Source organism: Lycium ferocissimum, chromosome 3 (genome assembly GCF_029784015.1).
Source record: "Lycium ferocissimum isolate CSIRO_LF1 chromosome 3, AGI_CSIRO_Lferr_CH_V1, whole genome shotgun sequence".
In the NCBI taxonomy this organism is placed as follows: Eukaryota; Viridiplantae; Streptophyta; class Magnoliopsida; order Solanales; family Solanaceae; genus Lycium; species Lycium ferocissimum.
This window is the reverse complement of record NC_081344.1, coordinates 11,916,319-11,933,537: the sequence shown is the minus strand read 5'-3', so window position 1 is coordinate 11,933,537 and position 17,219 is coordinate 11,916,319. Positions and strand designations below refer to the sequence as shown.

Here is a 17,219-nt window from a genome sequence, read left to right as displayed (position 1 = left end):
GGAGTGGAGCGTCTAGCTCGAGTGGGCCTCAGCACCGCATCTATGGATTGGCCTGTAGATAGGATTAGGAGTTGTCCCCTGATGTTGTCACAGGTATATTTTCAGTTTCCTTCTATGATGTATACGCACTGATTGATCCAGGTTCTACCTTATCATATGTTACTCCATTTATTGCTGGCAAGTTTGAAATAGAGCCCGAGTTGATCCAACCTTTTGAGGTGTCCACGCCAGTTGGTGATCCAGTCATAGTTAGGCGAGTATATCGAAGTTGTTCAGTAATAGTTTGTAATCTCTATACCCTAGCCGATTTGATTAAGTTAGATATGATTGACTTTGATGTTATTATGGGTATGGATTGGTTGGCCTCCTGTTATGCAAATGTTGATTGCAGAATGAAGATAGTTCGATTCTAGTTTCCGGGCGAGCCAGTCCTTGAGTGGAAGGGTAACACTACTTCGCCGAGGGGTAGGTTTATTTTCTACCTTAAGGCAAGAAAGATGATTAGAAAAGGGTACATTTATCACCTAGTCCGGGTTCAGGATGTACACGCAGAGTCACCGACCCTCAGTCTGTCCCTGTGGTTAACGAGTTCCCAGAGGTGTTTCTATAGGAGCTTCCGAACGTCGCTCGCAGCGGAAGATTGATTTCACTATCAATTTATTACCAGATACTTAGCAAATATCTATTCCTCCTTATAGAATGGCACCTGCAGAGTTGAAAGAATTAAAGGAGCAATTGAAGGATTTACTTGAGAAGGGCTTCATCAGATCTAGTACATCGTCGTGGAGAGCGTCGGTGTTATTTGTAAGAAAGAAGGATGGCTGCTTGTGGATGTGTATTGATTATAGGCAATTTAATAAGGTGACTGTAAAGAATAAATATCCACTTCCGAGAATTGATAACTTGTTTGATCAACTACAAGGTACCAAATATTTCTCGAAGATAGACTTGAGATCGGGGTATCATCAGGTCAGGGTGAAGGAGGAAGACATTCCGAAAATGGCATTTAGGACTAGATATGGACATTATGAGTTTCATGTTATGTCATTCGGGTTAACTAATGCTCCAGCTGTGTTTATAGACTTGATGAATCACGTATTCAAGCCCTTTCTAGACATGTTCGTGATTGTGTTTATAGATGATATTCTAGTTTATTCGCCGTCAGTGGCTAAACATGCAGAACATCTACGAGCAGTGCTTAGAGTTCTTCGAGATAGAGAGTTGTATGCCAAGTTCTCCAAGTGTGAGTTCTGGTTGAACTCTGTGGCTTTTGTTGGTCACGTTGTTTCGTGAAGGCATTAGAGTAAATACTCAAAGATTGAAGTTGTGAAGAATTGCCAAGGCCCGCGACAAACGGAGATACGTAGCTTTGGGTTTGGCTGGGTATTATAGAAGGTTCGTAGAAGGATTTTCCTCTCTTTCAGCCCTGTTGACCAAACTAACTCAGAAATCAGCTAAGTTCCAGTGGACGGATGCATGTGGGTGGAGTTTTCAGATATTGAAGGACAAGTTGACCTCAGCACCCGTCTTGACTCTTCCAGAAGGAACAGACAGCTATGTGATATATTGTGATGCTTTGGGTATTGGTTTGGGTTGTGTATTAATGCAGCACGGCAGGGTTGTCGCTTATGCTTCTAGACAGCTGAAGAAGCACGAGAAGAACTATCCCACCCATGATCTTGAATTAGCTGCGGTGATCCATGCTTTGAAAATGTGGATACATTATTTATATGGTGTCCATGTGGATATGTATACTGACCATAAGAGCCTCCAGTATATCTTTAAGCAGAAGGACTTGAATTTATGTAAGAGGCGATGGCTAGAGTTGCTGAAAGATTACGACGTTGATATTCTGTACCATCTTGGGAAAGCTAATGTAGTAGCTGATGCTCTTAGTAGAAAATCCATGGGTAGCCTGTCATGTGTGCAGTCGGAGAAAAGGGAGCTAGCCCGTGATGTATGTCAGCTAGCCAGTTTGGGAGTTCGACTGATAGATTCAAGTGATACAGGAGTTACAATTCAGGATACAGCGATGTCATCCTTGGCAGCCGAGATAAAGGAATGTCAGTACGAGGATCCTGTTATAGTTTATTACCGAGATACAGCTTCTCAGAAAGAAAAGACACCCTTTGTGATTACAGCAGATGGAGTACTCAGGTATCGAGGTAGATTATGCGTTCCTAATGTTACAGGCCTTCGCCAACAAGTTATAGGGGAAGCCGATTATTCTCGCTATTCTATCCATCCGGGCACAACAAAGATGTTTCATGATCTCAAGAAAGTGTATTGGTGGGATGGTATGAAGAAAGATATAGCGAGTTTGTCGCTCAGTGTCTAAATTGTCAGCAAGTCAAGATAGAGCACTAGAAGCTCAGAGGTTTATTTCAAGCTATGGAGATTCCGACATGGAAATGGGAGGTAATTAATATGGATTTCATTACAGGGTTGCCCCGAACTCAGCGGAAGTATGATTCAATATGGGTCATAGTTGATAGGCTTGCAAAGTCCGCTCATTTCCTACCTGTCAGAACTACTTATACAGCTGAGGATTATGCGAAGCTCTACCTTAAAGAGATTGTGCTACTTCATGGTGTTCCTACAGCCATTATTTCAGATAGAGGGGCACAGTTCACAGCTAATTTCTGGAAATCCTTTCAGAATGGATGGGGACTCAGGTGAGCCTTAATATCACTTTCATGCGCGATGGCCAAGCGGCGAGCGTACTATCTGAGACACTTGAAGATATGTTGAGAGCTTGTGTACTTGACTTTCAAAGTAGTTGGGATGATCATTTACCTCTTATTGAGTTTGCCTATAATAATAGTTATCATTCCAGTATCCAGATGGCTCTTTATGAGGCTTTATATGGGAGGAGATATAGATCTCCTATAGGATGGTTTGATGTTGGAGAAAATCATCTAGCAGGCCTAGTCCTAATACAACAAGCAGTTGACAAAGTGAAAGTGATTCAAGAAAGATTACTAGCAGCACAGAGTTGATAGAAATCCTATGCAGATAATCGGCGTCGTAAGCTAGAATTTGAGGTAGGCGATTGGGTCTTCCTGAAAGTTTCACCTATGAAGGGAGTGATGAGATTTGGCAAGAAGGGTAAGTTGAGCCCTCGATACATTGGGCAGTACAGTAGGTAAGGTGGCATATGAGTTAGAGATTTTTTACGAGTTGGAGTACGCGCATCCGTATTTCGTGTGTCCATTTCGTAAGTGTGTATAGGAGATCCTTCGAGAGTTGTACCGATAGATAATATCCAAGTAACTGAGCAGTTATCATATGAGGAGATCCCTATAGCTATATTGGATAGACAAGTTCGTCGATTGCAGACTAAGGATGTGGTTTCTGTTAAAGTGCTTTGGAGAAATGATAAAGTTGAAGAAATGACTTGGGAAGTTGAAAAGGAGATGAAGCCTAAGTATCCGTATTTATTTTCGCCATCTCAGGAGGCTCAGTCTGAGGCATTATCTTCCCCAGGAACTGATTTTATTCTTAGATATTGTGATTGGTCGTGTGAGGCTATGGTATGCATGTGGCCCTGTGTGGCGTTATTTTGGGTTCTTTGTGTACAGGTTGGATTGATACATTTATAGGAGAAACTCTGGCGAAATTTCTGTAGAATCCCTAAGAGTCTAACATTCGAGGACGAATGTTTCAAAGGGGAGGGGGAGAATGTTACACCCCGTGGCTTTATACTTTGAGATTCGCCGTGCCTTAGTGGTTCTAATAATTGGATATGGGGGTTATCAAGGTCAAATAAGATTGGGCAAGTTTATCTCATACCTATAAAAGGGTTAAGTTCATGTTTAGCAGGTATTGATCGGATTAAAAGTTAAACAATTTGAAGAGAAAATGTTTTAGGGAAAAAGGGGGTTTTACGGCCTGATATACGGACGGTATAATGTTTTACGGACCGTATATCTAGCTAACCTCCACCGTAAATTGGTTCCAGAGAGGGTGAGCCACTGGTCAGATTTTATGGTCCAATTATACGGACTGTATAATGTTTTACGGATCGTATAATTGGCTGGCTTCCATTGTAAAGTGATTCCAGAATAGGGGAATCACTGGTCAAGTTTTAAAGTCCAATTATACGGACCATATAAATTTTTACGGTCCGTATAGTTGACCGTAAAACCAAGTCGGCCGCTTTTTATTTTTTTTTATATATACCCGACCCTCCTTTATTTTATTTCATTTCCAACAATTTCCAACTTCTTGAGAGCTCTAGAACTTTCTCCCTATTATACTTAACAAACCCAAGTGAAATCAAAGATCAAGAGGTAAATCAAGAGGATCAAGTGTGGTGGAGGCTCACTAGGGTTTGTAGAACTCAAGAATTTCTTTAGTATTGAAGTTGGGGTTTCACTCAAGTGGGATAGTGGATTTAAAGCTTGCTCTTGTATGATCAAGGTAAGTTTTCACATCTACTTTCATGTTATTAAGAATGTCTAGTTGTTGAATAACTTGATTGAGGGAAGAAAGTAAAAGAGGAAGCTCAAATATGGGTTTGATGATATTATGAGTAATAAATTGACTTGAGCTATAATTGTTGGGATGTTTTGAGTATAATCTTGTTATGAATGGTGGTAGTGATGATGAGGAAGTATGATATACGAGTGTATATAGAGTTGTGTTGGAATTGTTGTTATGTGTTGATTATGCAAAGGAGTTTTGGACATTTAATGAAGCCTCTTGATTATGAAATTGATGATAATGTCATTGTTGATTGGGAGCTGTTTTATGATATAGTGGGAATCGATAAAATAAGGGAAATGCTGCCCAAATTTCGTTAATTCATTAAATTACGCTAGTTTGAACTTAAGTAGTGCTTTCTAAACCTAATCTTAGTATAATTCCTTTTGAATGTAGACTTTGTGAACTTGGAAGGAGACGTTAAGTGATTAAGGAGACGTTAAGGTATGGTAAGGCCATCCCTTCTTTCATTTTTGGCATGATCTTATGATATGAACCAACATGCGAGTAAACGAGCTTCCATATTACTCTACTCTTAGAAGCACTAAGAGAACTTCAGTCATTGATGTTCCTGTACCCCTTTTATGATTGTTCCTTCTGTTCATGGGTCTTGAAAGTTCTTATCTTGATGATGTTAACTCAAAAGATGTTCATCGAAGGTAGTATGACCTTATGTCACTCCGAGAGTTCTATGTATTCAGTTTATTCATGCATTGCATATATATATTCATATGCACATTAACCTATGACCAGAAGGCGTTATATACGCGTATTATATGCATATGGGGTATGGGGAAAGGGATAGGCGTTATATACGCATTACCACCTGATCAGCTAGTGCACAGTAATGATGATGATGATGAATGGATCGGGCCGTACGTTCCTCGGCACTATTATATGATATATGGATCGGGTCGTACATTCCTCAACACTAATATATGGGATATGGATTGGGCTATACGTTCCATAGCACTAACAGTTATATTATGACCTATGCATATCATGCGCTCTCACGCGTGTATTGTCATGTTATATAGATTTATGCAGATGTTCAGCCACAGATTAATTCAGATACTGAGATTGCTTCCACGTTTCAGATGTCTCTCATGATTTTTATATGCTTGTTGCTCTTATGCCTTACATACTCAGTACATTATCCGTACTGACTCCCCTATTGTTTGGGGGCTGCGTTCATGCACGCAGGTTTAGGTAGACAGACGCTCAGTAGGACTTTCATCTAGCGTTGGTCAGTGCGCTCCACTTGATTCGGAGCCGCAGTTCATTTTGGTATGATATTTTGAGATGTATATGCATATATGGGTATGGCGGGGCCTTGTCCCGTCCTTTCTATAGTTTTCTATCCCATTAGAGGTCTGTAGACGGTTGTATGTATTTGACTTGTGATGTAGCCTTGTCGGCTTATATATATATATATATATATATATATATATATATATATATATACATATATATGAGTGGATATTACTGAGGCTTGAATATTTTTGCTTTTCACTTTCGGTCAATATATATATATATATATATATATATATATATATATATATATATATATATATATAGATTGTACAGAGATCATGATATTATCCTTTCTTGAGTCAGTATGGTCCAAATTGAGTTATTTATGGGCCTTTGTCGCTCAGTGTTATTCAAATACCAAAGATATAGGGGTGTTTGGTCACTAGAGATCAGGCACTCATCACGGCTCATCGGTTTGGGTCGTGACACCATAATTTGTTTTTCATCAAGGCGTCAAACTCTTCTTGCATGGCCAAACGCCACTTTGGATCCTTGGATGCCTGCTTCTCCGTGGAAGGTAGAAGAAGGGAGGGTAGGACGGCCATATAGTCAAAGACATGTTTGGGTTTAAAGATATTATTTTGTGATCGAGTAGTAATACGTACATGTGAAGGGTGAGGTGGAGGTGGAGGTGAAGATTGATGGGAAGGCACGGAACTAGCTGATGATGAGGAGGTAGTCGGATTACTAGGACTGGAGGAATTAACATGAGAAGAAGAAGTAGAGTTAGAATGACTTACCCTTGGAGAAGTAGATGGCGTCGACACTGGAGGTTCAGGAGAAGCATTGGACGCAGTCATTGGTGTACTTGTTGGAGTAATCATTTGCGGAGATGCACGTGTAGAGACTGGAATCGGTGGAGTAAGATCAAATTGTGCAGGGTCTTGAAAATTATTTGAGTATTCAGAGTTTTTTGAATTTTTGGATGGGAGAAGATTATGCCATGATATTCTGGAGTTTGAAGATTTGAATTTTGAAAACATATTTTGGTAAGGAAAGATATTTTCTTGAAAATTAATATCTCTGGAAAGATAAACTTTGGATTTGACTGGATCAAAACATTAATAACTGTGATATTTTATTGAAAAGCCAAGGTAGACACATGGTGTTGATCTAGATTCTAATTTATTTTTGGAATATGGCTTCAACCATGGGTAACAAAGACAACCAAAAGTACGAATTAGTTTGAAATTTGGTTGTTGTCCAAATAAAGCTTGATAAGGAGAATGTTTACTTCTAGTATTTTTGAAAGAAGGAAATCAATTAATTAGATAAATAGCTGCTTGAACTGCGAAACTCCAAAAAGAATGGGGCAAAGATGCTTGGTGGAGTAGTGTTCTAGCTGTTTCAATGATATGTCGATGTCGACGTTCAGCCAAAGCTACACGCTGGGGGTGTAAGGAGGGGAAATTAAGTGTTGAATTCCATTGGGAGCTAAAATTGGTTTGAGAGCTTGAAATTCTCCTCCACCATCAGAATAGAGGGTGAGAAGTTTTGTTTGAAAGTAGTTCTCAATTAATGGTTTAAATTCTAAAAAAACTTTTGAGACATCACTTTTATTTTTGATAGTATAAAGCCATGTGTACCTTGTGAAATGATCGACGAAAATAACATAATATAACTTTTGATCACTGGAGAAAGGCCCCGCACATCTGTGTAAATAACATCAAGTGGTTTAGAACTGTGTAAAGATGAAGTAGAAAAAAGATGTTTGTGGCTTTTATTGCACTGACAAGAATTACAAAAGTCTAACTTGGATGCATTGGAATAAGGCAAATGACAACTATGTAGGATAAAATTTAAAAGACGATTATTTGGATGTCCTAATCTTTGATGCCACAGAGTAAGAGAAGGAGTGACGCTAGCTAAATGCGCTTCTGGTGGATTGGCTTGAAGTGCATGTTTTGCAGTTGGCCACTCGTACAAGTCATCCCTATTCTGGCTGCGTAGCAATGGTGCCCCCGTTTTCAGTGCCTTCACAACAAAATGAAAAGGAAAAAACTCAATAGAAGTTTTATTTTGTTTACAAAATTTAGAGACAGAGATCAGATTTTTCTTAATCAAAGGTGCACACAAAATATTATGGAGGAAAAAAGAAGAAGTAGGAGTTTGAAGAAGAGATGATCCTGTGTGTGTAATCGGGATCTTATTACCGTTACCCATTGAGATTTCTTCAGAACCAGAATAATCATGTGGTGAGACTAAAGTCTGTGGATCAGGAGTGATATGATGAGAGGCTTCGGTATCCAGGATCCAAGGATCGGTGTTGGTCATGGTGCGAGCAGCATAATGCGCCTTGGCGGCTTCTAAGTGATTGTGAGACTTGGATCTTCACACATTAGCCACATGTCCAAGCTTTCCACACAATTGGCATTTAACTTATGACTTAGAGTTTGATGGAAAAGTAGGATGCCAAGTTGATGGAAACAATCCATTGTTGTTTGCGAAGTTCTTGTTCAAGTTCAAATTGTTGAAGGGCATATCAAATTGGCGCCATTGTTGATTTTGGCCTTTCCATTTGCGGGATGACTTAGGACCAACACTTTGATTGTTGCTCTGTGGTGTTGCCCGTTGAGCAACCTGAGTTGTGATGGGGTTTGCCGCCTTTTTTTGTTCCTCATGTTTGAGGAAGATTTCATGACCAGAAAGTTTATCAAACATTTCTTCGTATGTGATTGAGGTGTCACGAGCTCGAATTGCAACACTAATTTCATGATATTTTGGTCCTAAACCATTGAGGATTTTGATCACAAGTTCTTCATTAGTGATTGGTGCTCCTGCAGTTGCAAGTTCATCAGCGATAGAGCGAATTTCATGAAGATATTCAGTAATTGTCTTATGATCTCATGAGACTTTGCTGAGGATGTCTCTCAAATTGTATATGCGCGTTTGGGATTTGTTTGCATAAGTGGTATGCAAATGATCCCATGCTTCTTTGGAGTTTGCAAAAGTAGCACTTGATGGAGCGATGGTAGGATTAACCGACACCATAAGAGCATTCTGAATCATGCTGTCTTGACGAAACCAGATTCGGTACTCAGGATTTGGAATGTCCTGATCATCTTTTCGTATTGTTTTTGGAGGGATGGCAACAGTACCATCAAGATAATCAATAAGATCATACTTGCACATGAGAGTATAAACTTGTGCTTTCCAAGTGCCGAAGTTACTGGAGCCTGTGAGCTTTATGGGCAGTTGTGAAGCCGGGTTGAATTGGATAATCTGGTTGTTTTGGTTTGGAGAGACATTGATGGTTGGTAAGTTTGAAGAGTTGGTGACCTTAGTTGTAGACTGGTTAGTGTTATCCATTGAGATGAAGGGGATCAACTAACTCGTTTGAGTGTTAAAGAGGCTCTGATACCATAAAAGAGTTGGAGATGAATGAGTGAAAAGCTAGTTGATTGTATTATGATGGTCTCCTATTTATACAGCTGATTGGGAATTGAATCCCAAGATTACAGATAAGGAAAGATAATAAATTACAGATACATTCCTGATACTAACAGATTGCAATCAATCAAATGAGATATTTACAAAATAAAATTAGATCTGTAATCAATTGTTGATATTGTTCAGCTATGAACTTTAAGGTGTTGATATTGTTCCATTACATGCAAGCTCGAATGTCAATATTACTACTTATAATAAGGAAGAATCTAAAGATTTTGTAGTCACTTAGTTAGATTCTAACTAATGGTTACTAACCAAAATGCTTCTCTTCCAAATTCAACCTTTTAGTTGTCCTTTATTGCTTATCTACTTGAGAGGGTGATGTGGAATTACTATAGCTTTTTTTATATGCCTCATTTTTCTCCTACTATATATTGCTTTATTGACTTAATAATTTTTTAAAAATTTCTCAGTAAATTTTAAATGAACACATAAATTACGATTTGTTTTAATTGAGCACCCGAACACATGATAATATGTTTCTATTAGACATTTTCTATTTAAATTTTAAAAATACTTTTGCATGTATTGTCAAATGTCTATTACATAGATAAGTTAACTACTTAAAATTATCACCTCCTTTAATATATGTATTAGCCTCAATAACCTGCAAATCTTTAGAATCGTTCCAACTATAATCGATGTGTATAATTAAAGAAAATGACATATTTTATGTCTGTGTACCTAAATATTACATAATTTTTAGTTTTTCAAGCAATAGTAATACTCCCTCCGTCCCAATTTAAGTGTCTTCGTTTGACTGGGCACGAAGTTTAAAAAATAAAGGGAGACTTTTGAATCTTATGGTCTGAAATTAAAGATGTATGTAATCTTTTAAATCTTGTGGTCTAAAACTTGTACAAACTTACTAAATATAGAAAGAGACACCTTTTTTTGGCACAAATAAAAAAGGAAAGTAAGACACTTTACGGAGGGAGTATCAAACAATTATAACAAAAGGGAGCAATCATATTTAAGGTTTTTGAGTATCGTTTTTTTCTTTCGGGGGTGGGGGGGGGGGGGGTGTTAAAAAAGGATTAGGCGATGTCTGTTTAGCATAGGGACACATGATTAAATTAAGCATGAAGTGTTGAAGCTTTATTTTTGTTTAAAAAATGATTAGAATGTACATTTTATAAAATAATGTGCCACTTATAAACTAACAAAAGGAAGAAATGTCATTTTCTCATCACATAAGTTTTTGTATAAGTTTTTGTAAAGCAAAAGGATTTAATTATATTAAGAAAAGTCAATTACTCTTCATATTTTCATTGTACTTTGTATATCTTAAATGAAAATAGCATCTACTAACATCTCAACGAAAAAATAAATGTAGCATATATAATTGATGTCTCTTGAACCAAATTATTTTTCTTCTTTTTGAAAGAAAGTGTATAGTTCATAATGGATGATTTTAATCACACAGATGTCACAACTAAGTTGGATTCGAAATTTCTAAAGTCTAAATCTAAATAAAATTCAATATATAAATAATGCTAAACAGAAGTCTAAAATAAGGACAAAAAAGTCTTTTATTCAATTTTTAAATACTTTGGGTGCAATTTTAATTTTTGGAGAGCCTTTAGTATTTTGGAATTTACAGAAAAGGTCAAACTAATCTTTCAATAATTTAATATCACAAAGAGTGAGAAAAATAATAATTGCAAATTTAATTTTAATATTAATTTTGGGCCCGGGCTTAGCTTGGGCCAAACAAAACTAGTACTATGTTATAAAAGAAAGAAAAAACGTGTTACACACTCTTCGGTTATGACTATCTGCTAGCCATTCAACTTCATCATCATTGGCAAGAATCTGTTCTGAGTCTTCACTATTCTGATCATCTATTGAGTATTGAGCAATATCTGCTAGCTTTGATAACAGAATGAGCGAGCTTACCAGATGCCTGCATGGGTGGAAACAGTTGTCACTTTTAAATGTTAAGAGATGAAGCGGAATAAGAAGAAAAATATGTGATGAAAAAATCGGTTATGAGACTTACATCTGTATTGTTGAATTCTCCAAAGATGTGGAAGGACAACTTCATTATCGAAAGAAAGCATGTTAAAAAGCATATCCTGGCAGTTTCTTAAACACCTGTCCAACAAGATACGGCGTAGATTGTTCTCCCTTTCCACCCCAGCAACATCCACTTGTTATCTTCATCGATTACAAAGTCTTTGTGATAACTTGTTCTCACCTTTTCAACTGCACAATCCATGATCTCCTGTTGATCAAAAGGTATTTGTCTAAACCTTGCCCTTAGATGTCGAACTTTCCACTGCTTATACGTCTCTGGCCTTTCAACTCTTTCCCATCCCTCGCAAGCTATGACATTCAAAGCTTCCCTCCCAAATATCTCTCTCTCAATCAACATTCTTTCCGGAAACTCACGAGGTACATTAGCTTCCAGCATATCAAAAAGTGCTGAAAAGTGAAACAGGACCTCACGGAACCTTGTGACAAAGAACGGGGCACTATAGGCCCCATTGACAATCCCATGGATGAAAATATCTGGATTGATCTCCCTTATAAGTTCTAGAACGAGAGTTCTCGAACTTTCAGTTAACACAGTCTCATCGTGCAAGTTCTTAAATCTATACAAACAATTGACGACAAGAAATTCATCTTTTTCAAGCTTTAGATCCTCAAGTCTGATGGTTTCCCATTTCTTTGCAATTGCATGGTACTCAAATGGAACATTAAAGGACTTGGCATAATCGGTCAAACGGCGTCCTGTTTCCTCGATCCTTTCTGCTGGCCTGAAGCCAGGTTGAGGAAATTCTATACCAGTAATACGAAGAAGCTGTGGTGGCCCACCTTCTCTTGCTGCAATACGTTGAATAAGCGTAGGCCATTGAAAACCATAGAGGATACCAAAGTCAATGACGTGAACCCTTGTAGCATTTCCTGCTTTTCTTATGATTGTCTTGTTTGAGGCAAAACCTGAAATCTTCCTGAATGGGCACGATGCGAGATACAAATGATAGGCCTTTAAAAAATCAGCTGCTGATGTTTTTTTATTCACAAGGGCCTTATATATCTGGCTACCAGTGCCAGCTAAGCGTGCTTCCAAACCATCCGCAAAGCAATGAGCCAATCTTTGATTGCCATCACCAAAAGGAGATGAATGGAGTCTGATCTGTTTCAGCAGTTCAGTTGCGCTCCGAAAATCATCAGCAGCAACAGCCTGTGCACAATTTATCAAAAGAGTCCTTAAATCTATGACTTCCTTTTTACCACTGTGTTTCTTTCCGCGGTTTCCCTTCCCTAAAGTAAATCCTTTTGATTGCCCCTTCTGCACCGTGGTTTTCGTTCTAGCATTCTTCAAGGTCTTTCGATAAGCTGTCAATGCTTCTCTTCCATTTCCCATGCTATGCAGCAAAATTACATCAAACTCCTCCGAACGAACTGTTGATTCTGTGTAAACTGCAGCTTGCTTGCTACTTCTTTCTTCTTCTAAATCCTTATCATCTCTATGAGGATTTTTCCTCCCTCTCGGCCCTATAGGTGATGTCTCTCCGTCATATCTTTTCTCCACCTGAGCTTCCACACAACCAATTTGGCCTCTTTCCTCAAGAGGCAGCAAGTCATTGATGGCCACATTGTCCAACAAATTATTATTAGTTGGGAGGAATTTACTTGCTTCTTCCACTCCTTTCTTAAAGTTCCAAATCGGATGGCTATCATTATATATATCAGGGATATGAAGAGGACTTACAGGAGAATCTAAGAAGCCGTCTACAGGATTATTTAGGCTATTCGATGAACTAATTGAAGAGTTAGTACCATTACAAACAGAAAGGCCTTGTACATAAGAAGAACTATGATCATTGGAAATATTTACCACCCTCGGATCAATTAGGTAACCACTACTGTCAATGCCATTACTCGTACAATTATATAAACTTCCCGAGCAATAGTCATCCGGTATCTCACCGTTCTGCTGAGGTGAAGGGGGATACTTTTTACCGAGGGCCTCATAAAATGACTTCTCTTTCGCTTGAAGTTCTAATGATTCGTGAAGCATATGTGTCTTGTCCTCCATATCTTCTTCCATAAGCATTTGATTTATATAGCTCAAAACCGTATCGGAGAAATCAATGTCTTCATTATAGTCATCCTCAACATGACCAATTTCAGAAGTCAATGCTATATTGCTTGTTGTTGGTAAAGGGTCATTTGAAAGAGATTGAAATCCACCAACATTGTGTTGGACAAAACTATTTTCAAATCTTGGACCATTGAGTAGCATCTGATCTGGATATATAGGTTCATTATTCGTCCAATTATCCGAAAAGTTGAGTAAGGATTGGTTCTCCAGAGTGAATCCATTCACAGAAGTTGAAAATCTATTGAACCTTGGATCCATTTTAACCTAGTAATTCATAAGTTCTCATACTAAAGTTCAATGTCAATAACACCAACTACCACCTGTAATTGGTTATAACAGAAACACATGATTCTCCAAAAAACATACACAAGAAAAACACAATAGACAAGGCTATTGGACAAAACAAACATAAAATCAAGCATTCACACAAGATTGAATTTTTATGACAGATTATCTGGACTATCTTCAGATTCTTGCCACCATCATATTCTTTTTTCACAAAAAAAGTTAAAGGGGTAACAAAAACTTGCATCACTAATCAGTCAGTACAATATTCTATGTGCAACCTTACTAATTTGACTTAAAATTGAGTCATATATAAAGTACTTGAATGATCAAGAAAGCCTCAGAATTTACAGGCAAGCATAAAACCAAAAAGGAAAAAAAAAATGCAGTTAATATGGAGGAAAAGATGTAAAGGGCATACCTCAAATTTTAATGGATGATCAAGAATTGTTGGGAGAAAAAGAGAGATGCACTATGGGGAAACACTGCAAGAAGAGGTTACTATACTAAAAAAATTGAAAAGCCTGTGTCAACCTTTTATGAAAGGAAAGGGGAGCAATCAACAGTTGAAAAAGGTGGTATTACTCAACCATCCCAATTTACGTAGCACATTTTCCATTAATGTCTAAGAAAAGTGTTATATTTTTATATTTAGAAATAATTTGATTTTGAAACTTTTATTTTATCATAATGAGATAATTTAGTGTATAAGACTAATTTAAGACCACAAAAAGTTTTAAAAAAATTTCATCGAATTCCATGCTCAAACAAACAGTGACATATAAAATTGAAACTGAGGAAATACTTCATACTTCCTCCATCCCAATTCTATGCTCAGCCAAACAGTGTCACACAAGAGATTTTTGAAATTTATGATATTAAATTAAAGATTTATGTAATGTATTAAAATATTTTTTGAATTTTATGATTTTAAATTTGTCATGTAAAATATTTAATTATCAACTTAATAAATATAGAAAAAGATAGACATTGAAAAAAAAAGGGCAAGAATCTTAAATTGGAACGGGAGGACAGCAATTGTGGTCGTGAAAATGATGTTTAATGTTGTCAGCTTTCAAATACGAGCACAATGAAAAAGAAGAAAAAGACAAGAAGATCAACTGCTGTGATTTACCAAGGACTGCAAGCCACGTGTAAGCAAAGAACCCAATCGTTTCTTCTCCTTTTTTCAGCTTCACAATGAATTGTAGGAAATGGTAATATGAAAATTGGTGCAATGGTGAGTGGGCACGTTAATTGTAGTGTCAGAAAGTGGGGTGCATGTGCTCAATACAAAATGTTGTTTTGTATTCAGCACGTCTTAAGGTGCTGACAAACCCTGATGCATACTTTTAAGTTTGGCTCAACTTTCAATAAATCTCAAGAGTATATTCGAGAAAGGAAGCCCAGAGCAACTGTAAAGTTACTCCATATGACTTATGGGTTATTTATTCGAGCTATGAAAGCAGCTATTAAAATTTGCATTAGGTTAGATTATTTACATTACGCTCCTTAAAATGCCACCCTTCCTCAGACTCTACTAAAGCGAGAATGCTTTGTGCATTGAGATGTCCTGCCCCTCAAGAGTATACTTGAATTCATTTTAAGTGTTTTAATTTGAGCAGCCTATAAATTTTAAGAATATAAAAGCTATTTTTGAATGTTGTGATATTAACTAGAAAAATGTTTATAATATAACAAGAATAAATTTTTAAAACTTGTGATCTTACACATAGCACAACATTCTTAGAAGATAATATTATTAAGGGTAAAATGTAAATGTCGAGATTAAAAATTCATTAAATAGCAAAATAGAGATTATTTTTAAAAACAAACTAAATAGGAAAGTAAAATAAATGAATTGAAATGAAAGAAGTAAGATTTAAGTTATACCGATTGGATAATGATTTTTCCTTAGGTTCAGAGTAATTCCGCTTATTAAAAATTAGAAGGGATATTGTTCCTATCAAGACTCCAATGGACAAGAATAAGTAGGGATGACAAAATTTGAACCCCTTACTTTCTTACGGAGCACAAAATGCTACCAAATTGCGTTATATCCCTTTTAATTTGTTTGTAACAATGTCAATATTCAGTAGAAAGATAGCTCGTTTTGATTTAATATATTTTACACTTGTCTGAAAGTGAAGTATATCAAAGAAATGAGTAAAGGTAAATTAGCAAATTGATAATGAACGGCAATCTACTAAGAAATCACACATAATGGAAGAAAACCAAGAACGAAGGTTTCTTGTTACTGTATTAAACAAGGAGGGTTAGAAAGAGAGGTGAAGTGATTAGCTTATTATGTAATTTAATCAGTTATAGTAGATTATTTTTCATTTCTTTAGGTCATAAAGATACTTAATTTCTTAGAAATGAATTGTTATTGTCTTCTGAGTGATTTAGTTATATAGATGTGTTTCTTAGTAAATGTTTCCATATAAAACTTAACTTGTAATAAAAGTATATATTAATAACTCCCACATGTTCATTGTCGGCAACGAATTTGAGATCCAATAGTATGGTATTTTATATAACTGATTAGAATATTTGATTCCAAGTGCACGGAGAAAGAGGGGGAAAAAAGTGGGAGATTGAGATTAGCCACAGAGACCACTAAGACGAAATAAATATTGCTTCTTTTGTTTGTGCGTCGTAGGTTTGATTGTTTGTTGTCGTCTAATGTTTGGTGTTTGAGGTATCCAAATAAAAGGGCAGCCTGAACGCAAAGCATCCACATAAGTAGGGTTTGAAAAAGCTTGCATCTGAGGGTGTGATGTTGTGAGTCTGTCTAATGTAAGTATTATTATTTCCTTTCACCACCGAACTTTAGCATATAGGTCACGCTAAAATAATTTTACCATTGACATCTGACTTTATCTAATGAGGGTCATATACTTATAGGCAAGGGGAAATCAATTTTATGATGAGTTAATAATGTTCTTTTAGCTATATGACCATTTTTATGGACGATCTCCAAATTAAAATATAGTAATGTTGATATTTGTAAAATTATTTTTTTCCGTTCAAATTGTAAATGTTCCTAAGAAATTATTTTCTCCAGATATAAGGTTGTTGGATTGTTTCCAAATGCATAGAGATGTTATCAGATTCAAGTTAAATGAACCTAGACTCATTTTTGAACCTAGGCACTCGCATAATTCTAACATTTCTCTATGTTTTTAACAATTTATTTATACTTTTGAGATCTTTGCAAAAAGAAACGTTGAAAGGGACCACCCCACTCGACCTCTTTTTAACTGAAGTTTTTCCTTGAGAACGGTTCTATCTAAGTTAATCCTTACTATATTATCATGAGCACATGTATGCTTTCAATTTGCAAAAAGTTGAGTACATATAATGCACTTAACATAAACTCTATTGGTTTAAACCTAACGGAGATGCACATGAAAAGCAGTCCGTTGGTTAGAAACTACCTTTGGAATAAATTCCAACCAGTTTATGATAGTGTCCTTTCCACGCGTATAGTGTATAGATTGAAGCAAAAAAGTTGGAAGTCACATAATGCTCTTTTTGACTCCTTTGTAAGATTTGCAACCATAGACGC

At 36.7% G+C, this 17,219-nt stretch overlaps 1 protein-coding gene across 2 annotated transcripts; it reads right to left on the bottom strand.

Annotated features, from left to right (window-relative positions):
• Positions 1 to 10,978: 10,978 nt before the first annotated feature.
• On the bottom strand, positions 10,979 to 14,223 carry LOC132049734 (scarecrow-like protein 9). Of its 2 annotated transcripts, XM_059440651.1 has the most exons (3): positions 14,070 to 14,223; positions 11,252 to 13,683; positions 10,979 to 11,155 (listed from the first exon to the last, which is right to left on the bottom strand). In XM_059440651.1, exon 2 carries the CDS (start codon positions 13,619 to 13,621, stop codon positions 11,339 to 11,341), a length of 2,283 nt encoding a protein of 760 aa, XP_059296634.1. In that variant the 5' UTR covers positions 13,622 to 13,683; positions 14,070 to 14,223; the 3' UTR covers positions 10,979 to 11,155; positions 11,252 to 11,338. The 2 variants fall into 2 exon arrangements, with proteins under 2 accessions (XP_059296634.1, XP_059296635.1); XM_059440652.1 differs by having other exon boundaries at positions 11,252 to 14,220.
• Positions 14,224 to 17,219: the final 2,996 nt, after the last annotated feature.

Excerpts from the sequence above, each read along its gene's own strand:
- LOC132049734 (XM_059440651.1), bottom strand. The coding sequence starts at position 13,621 with ATGGATCCAAGGTTCAATAGATTTTCAACTTCTGTGAATGGATTCACT.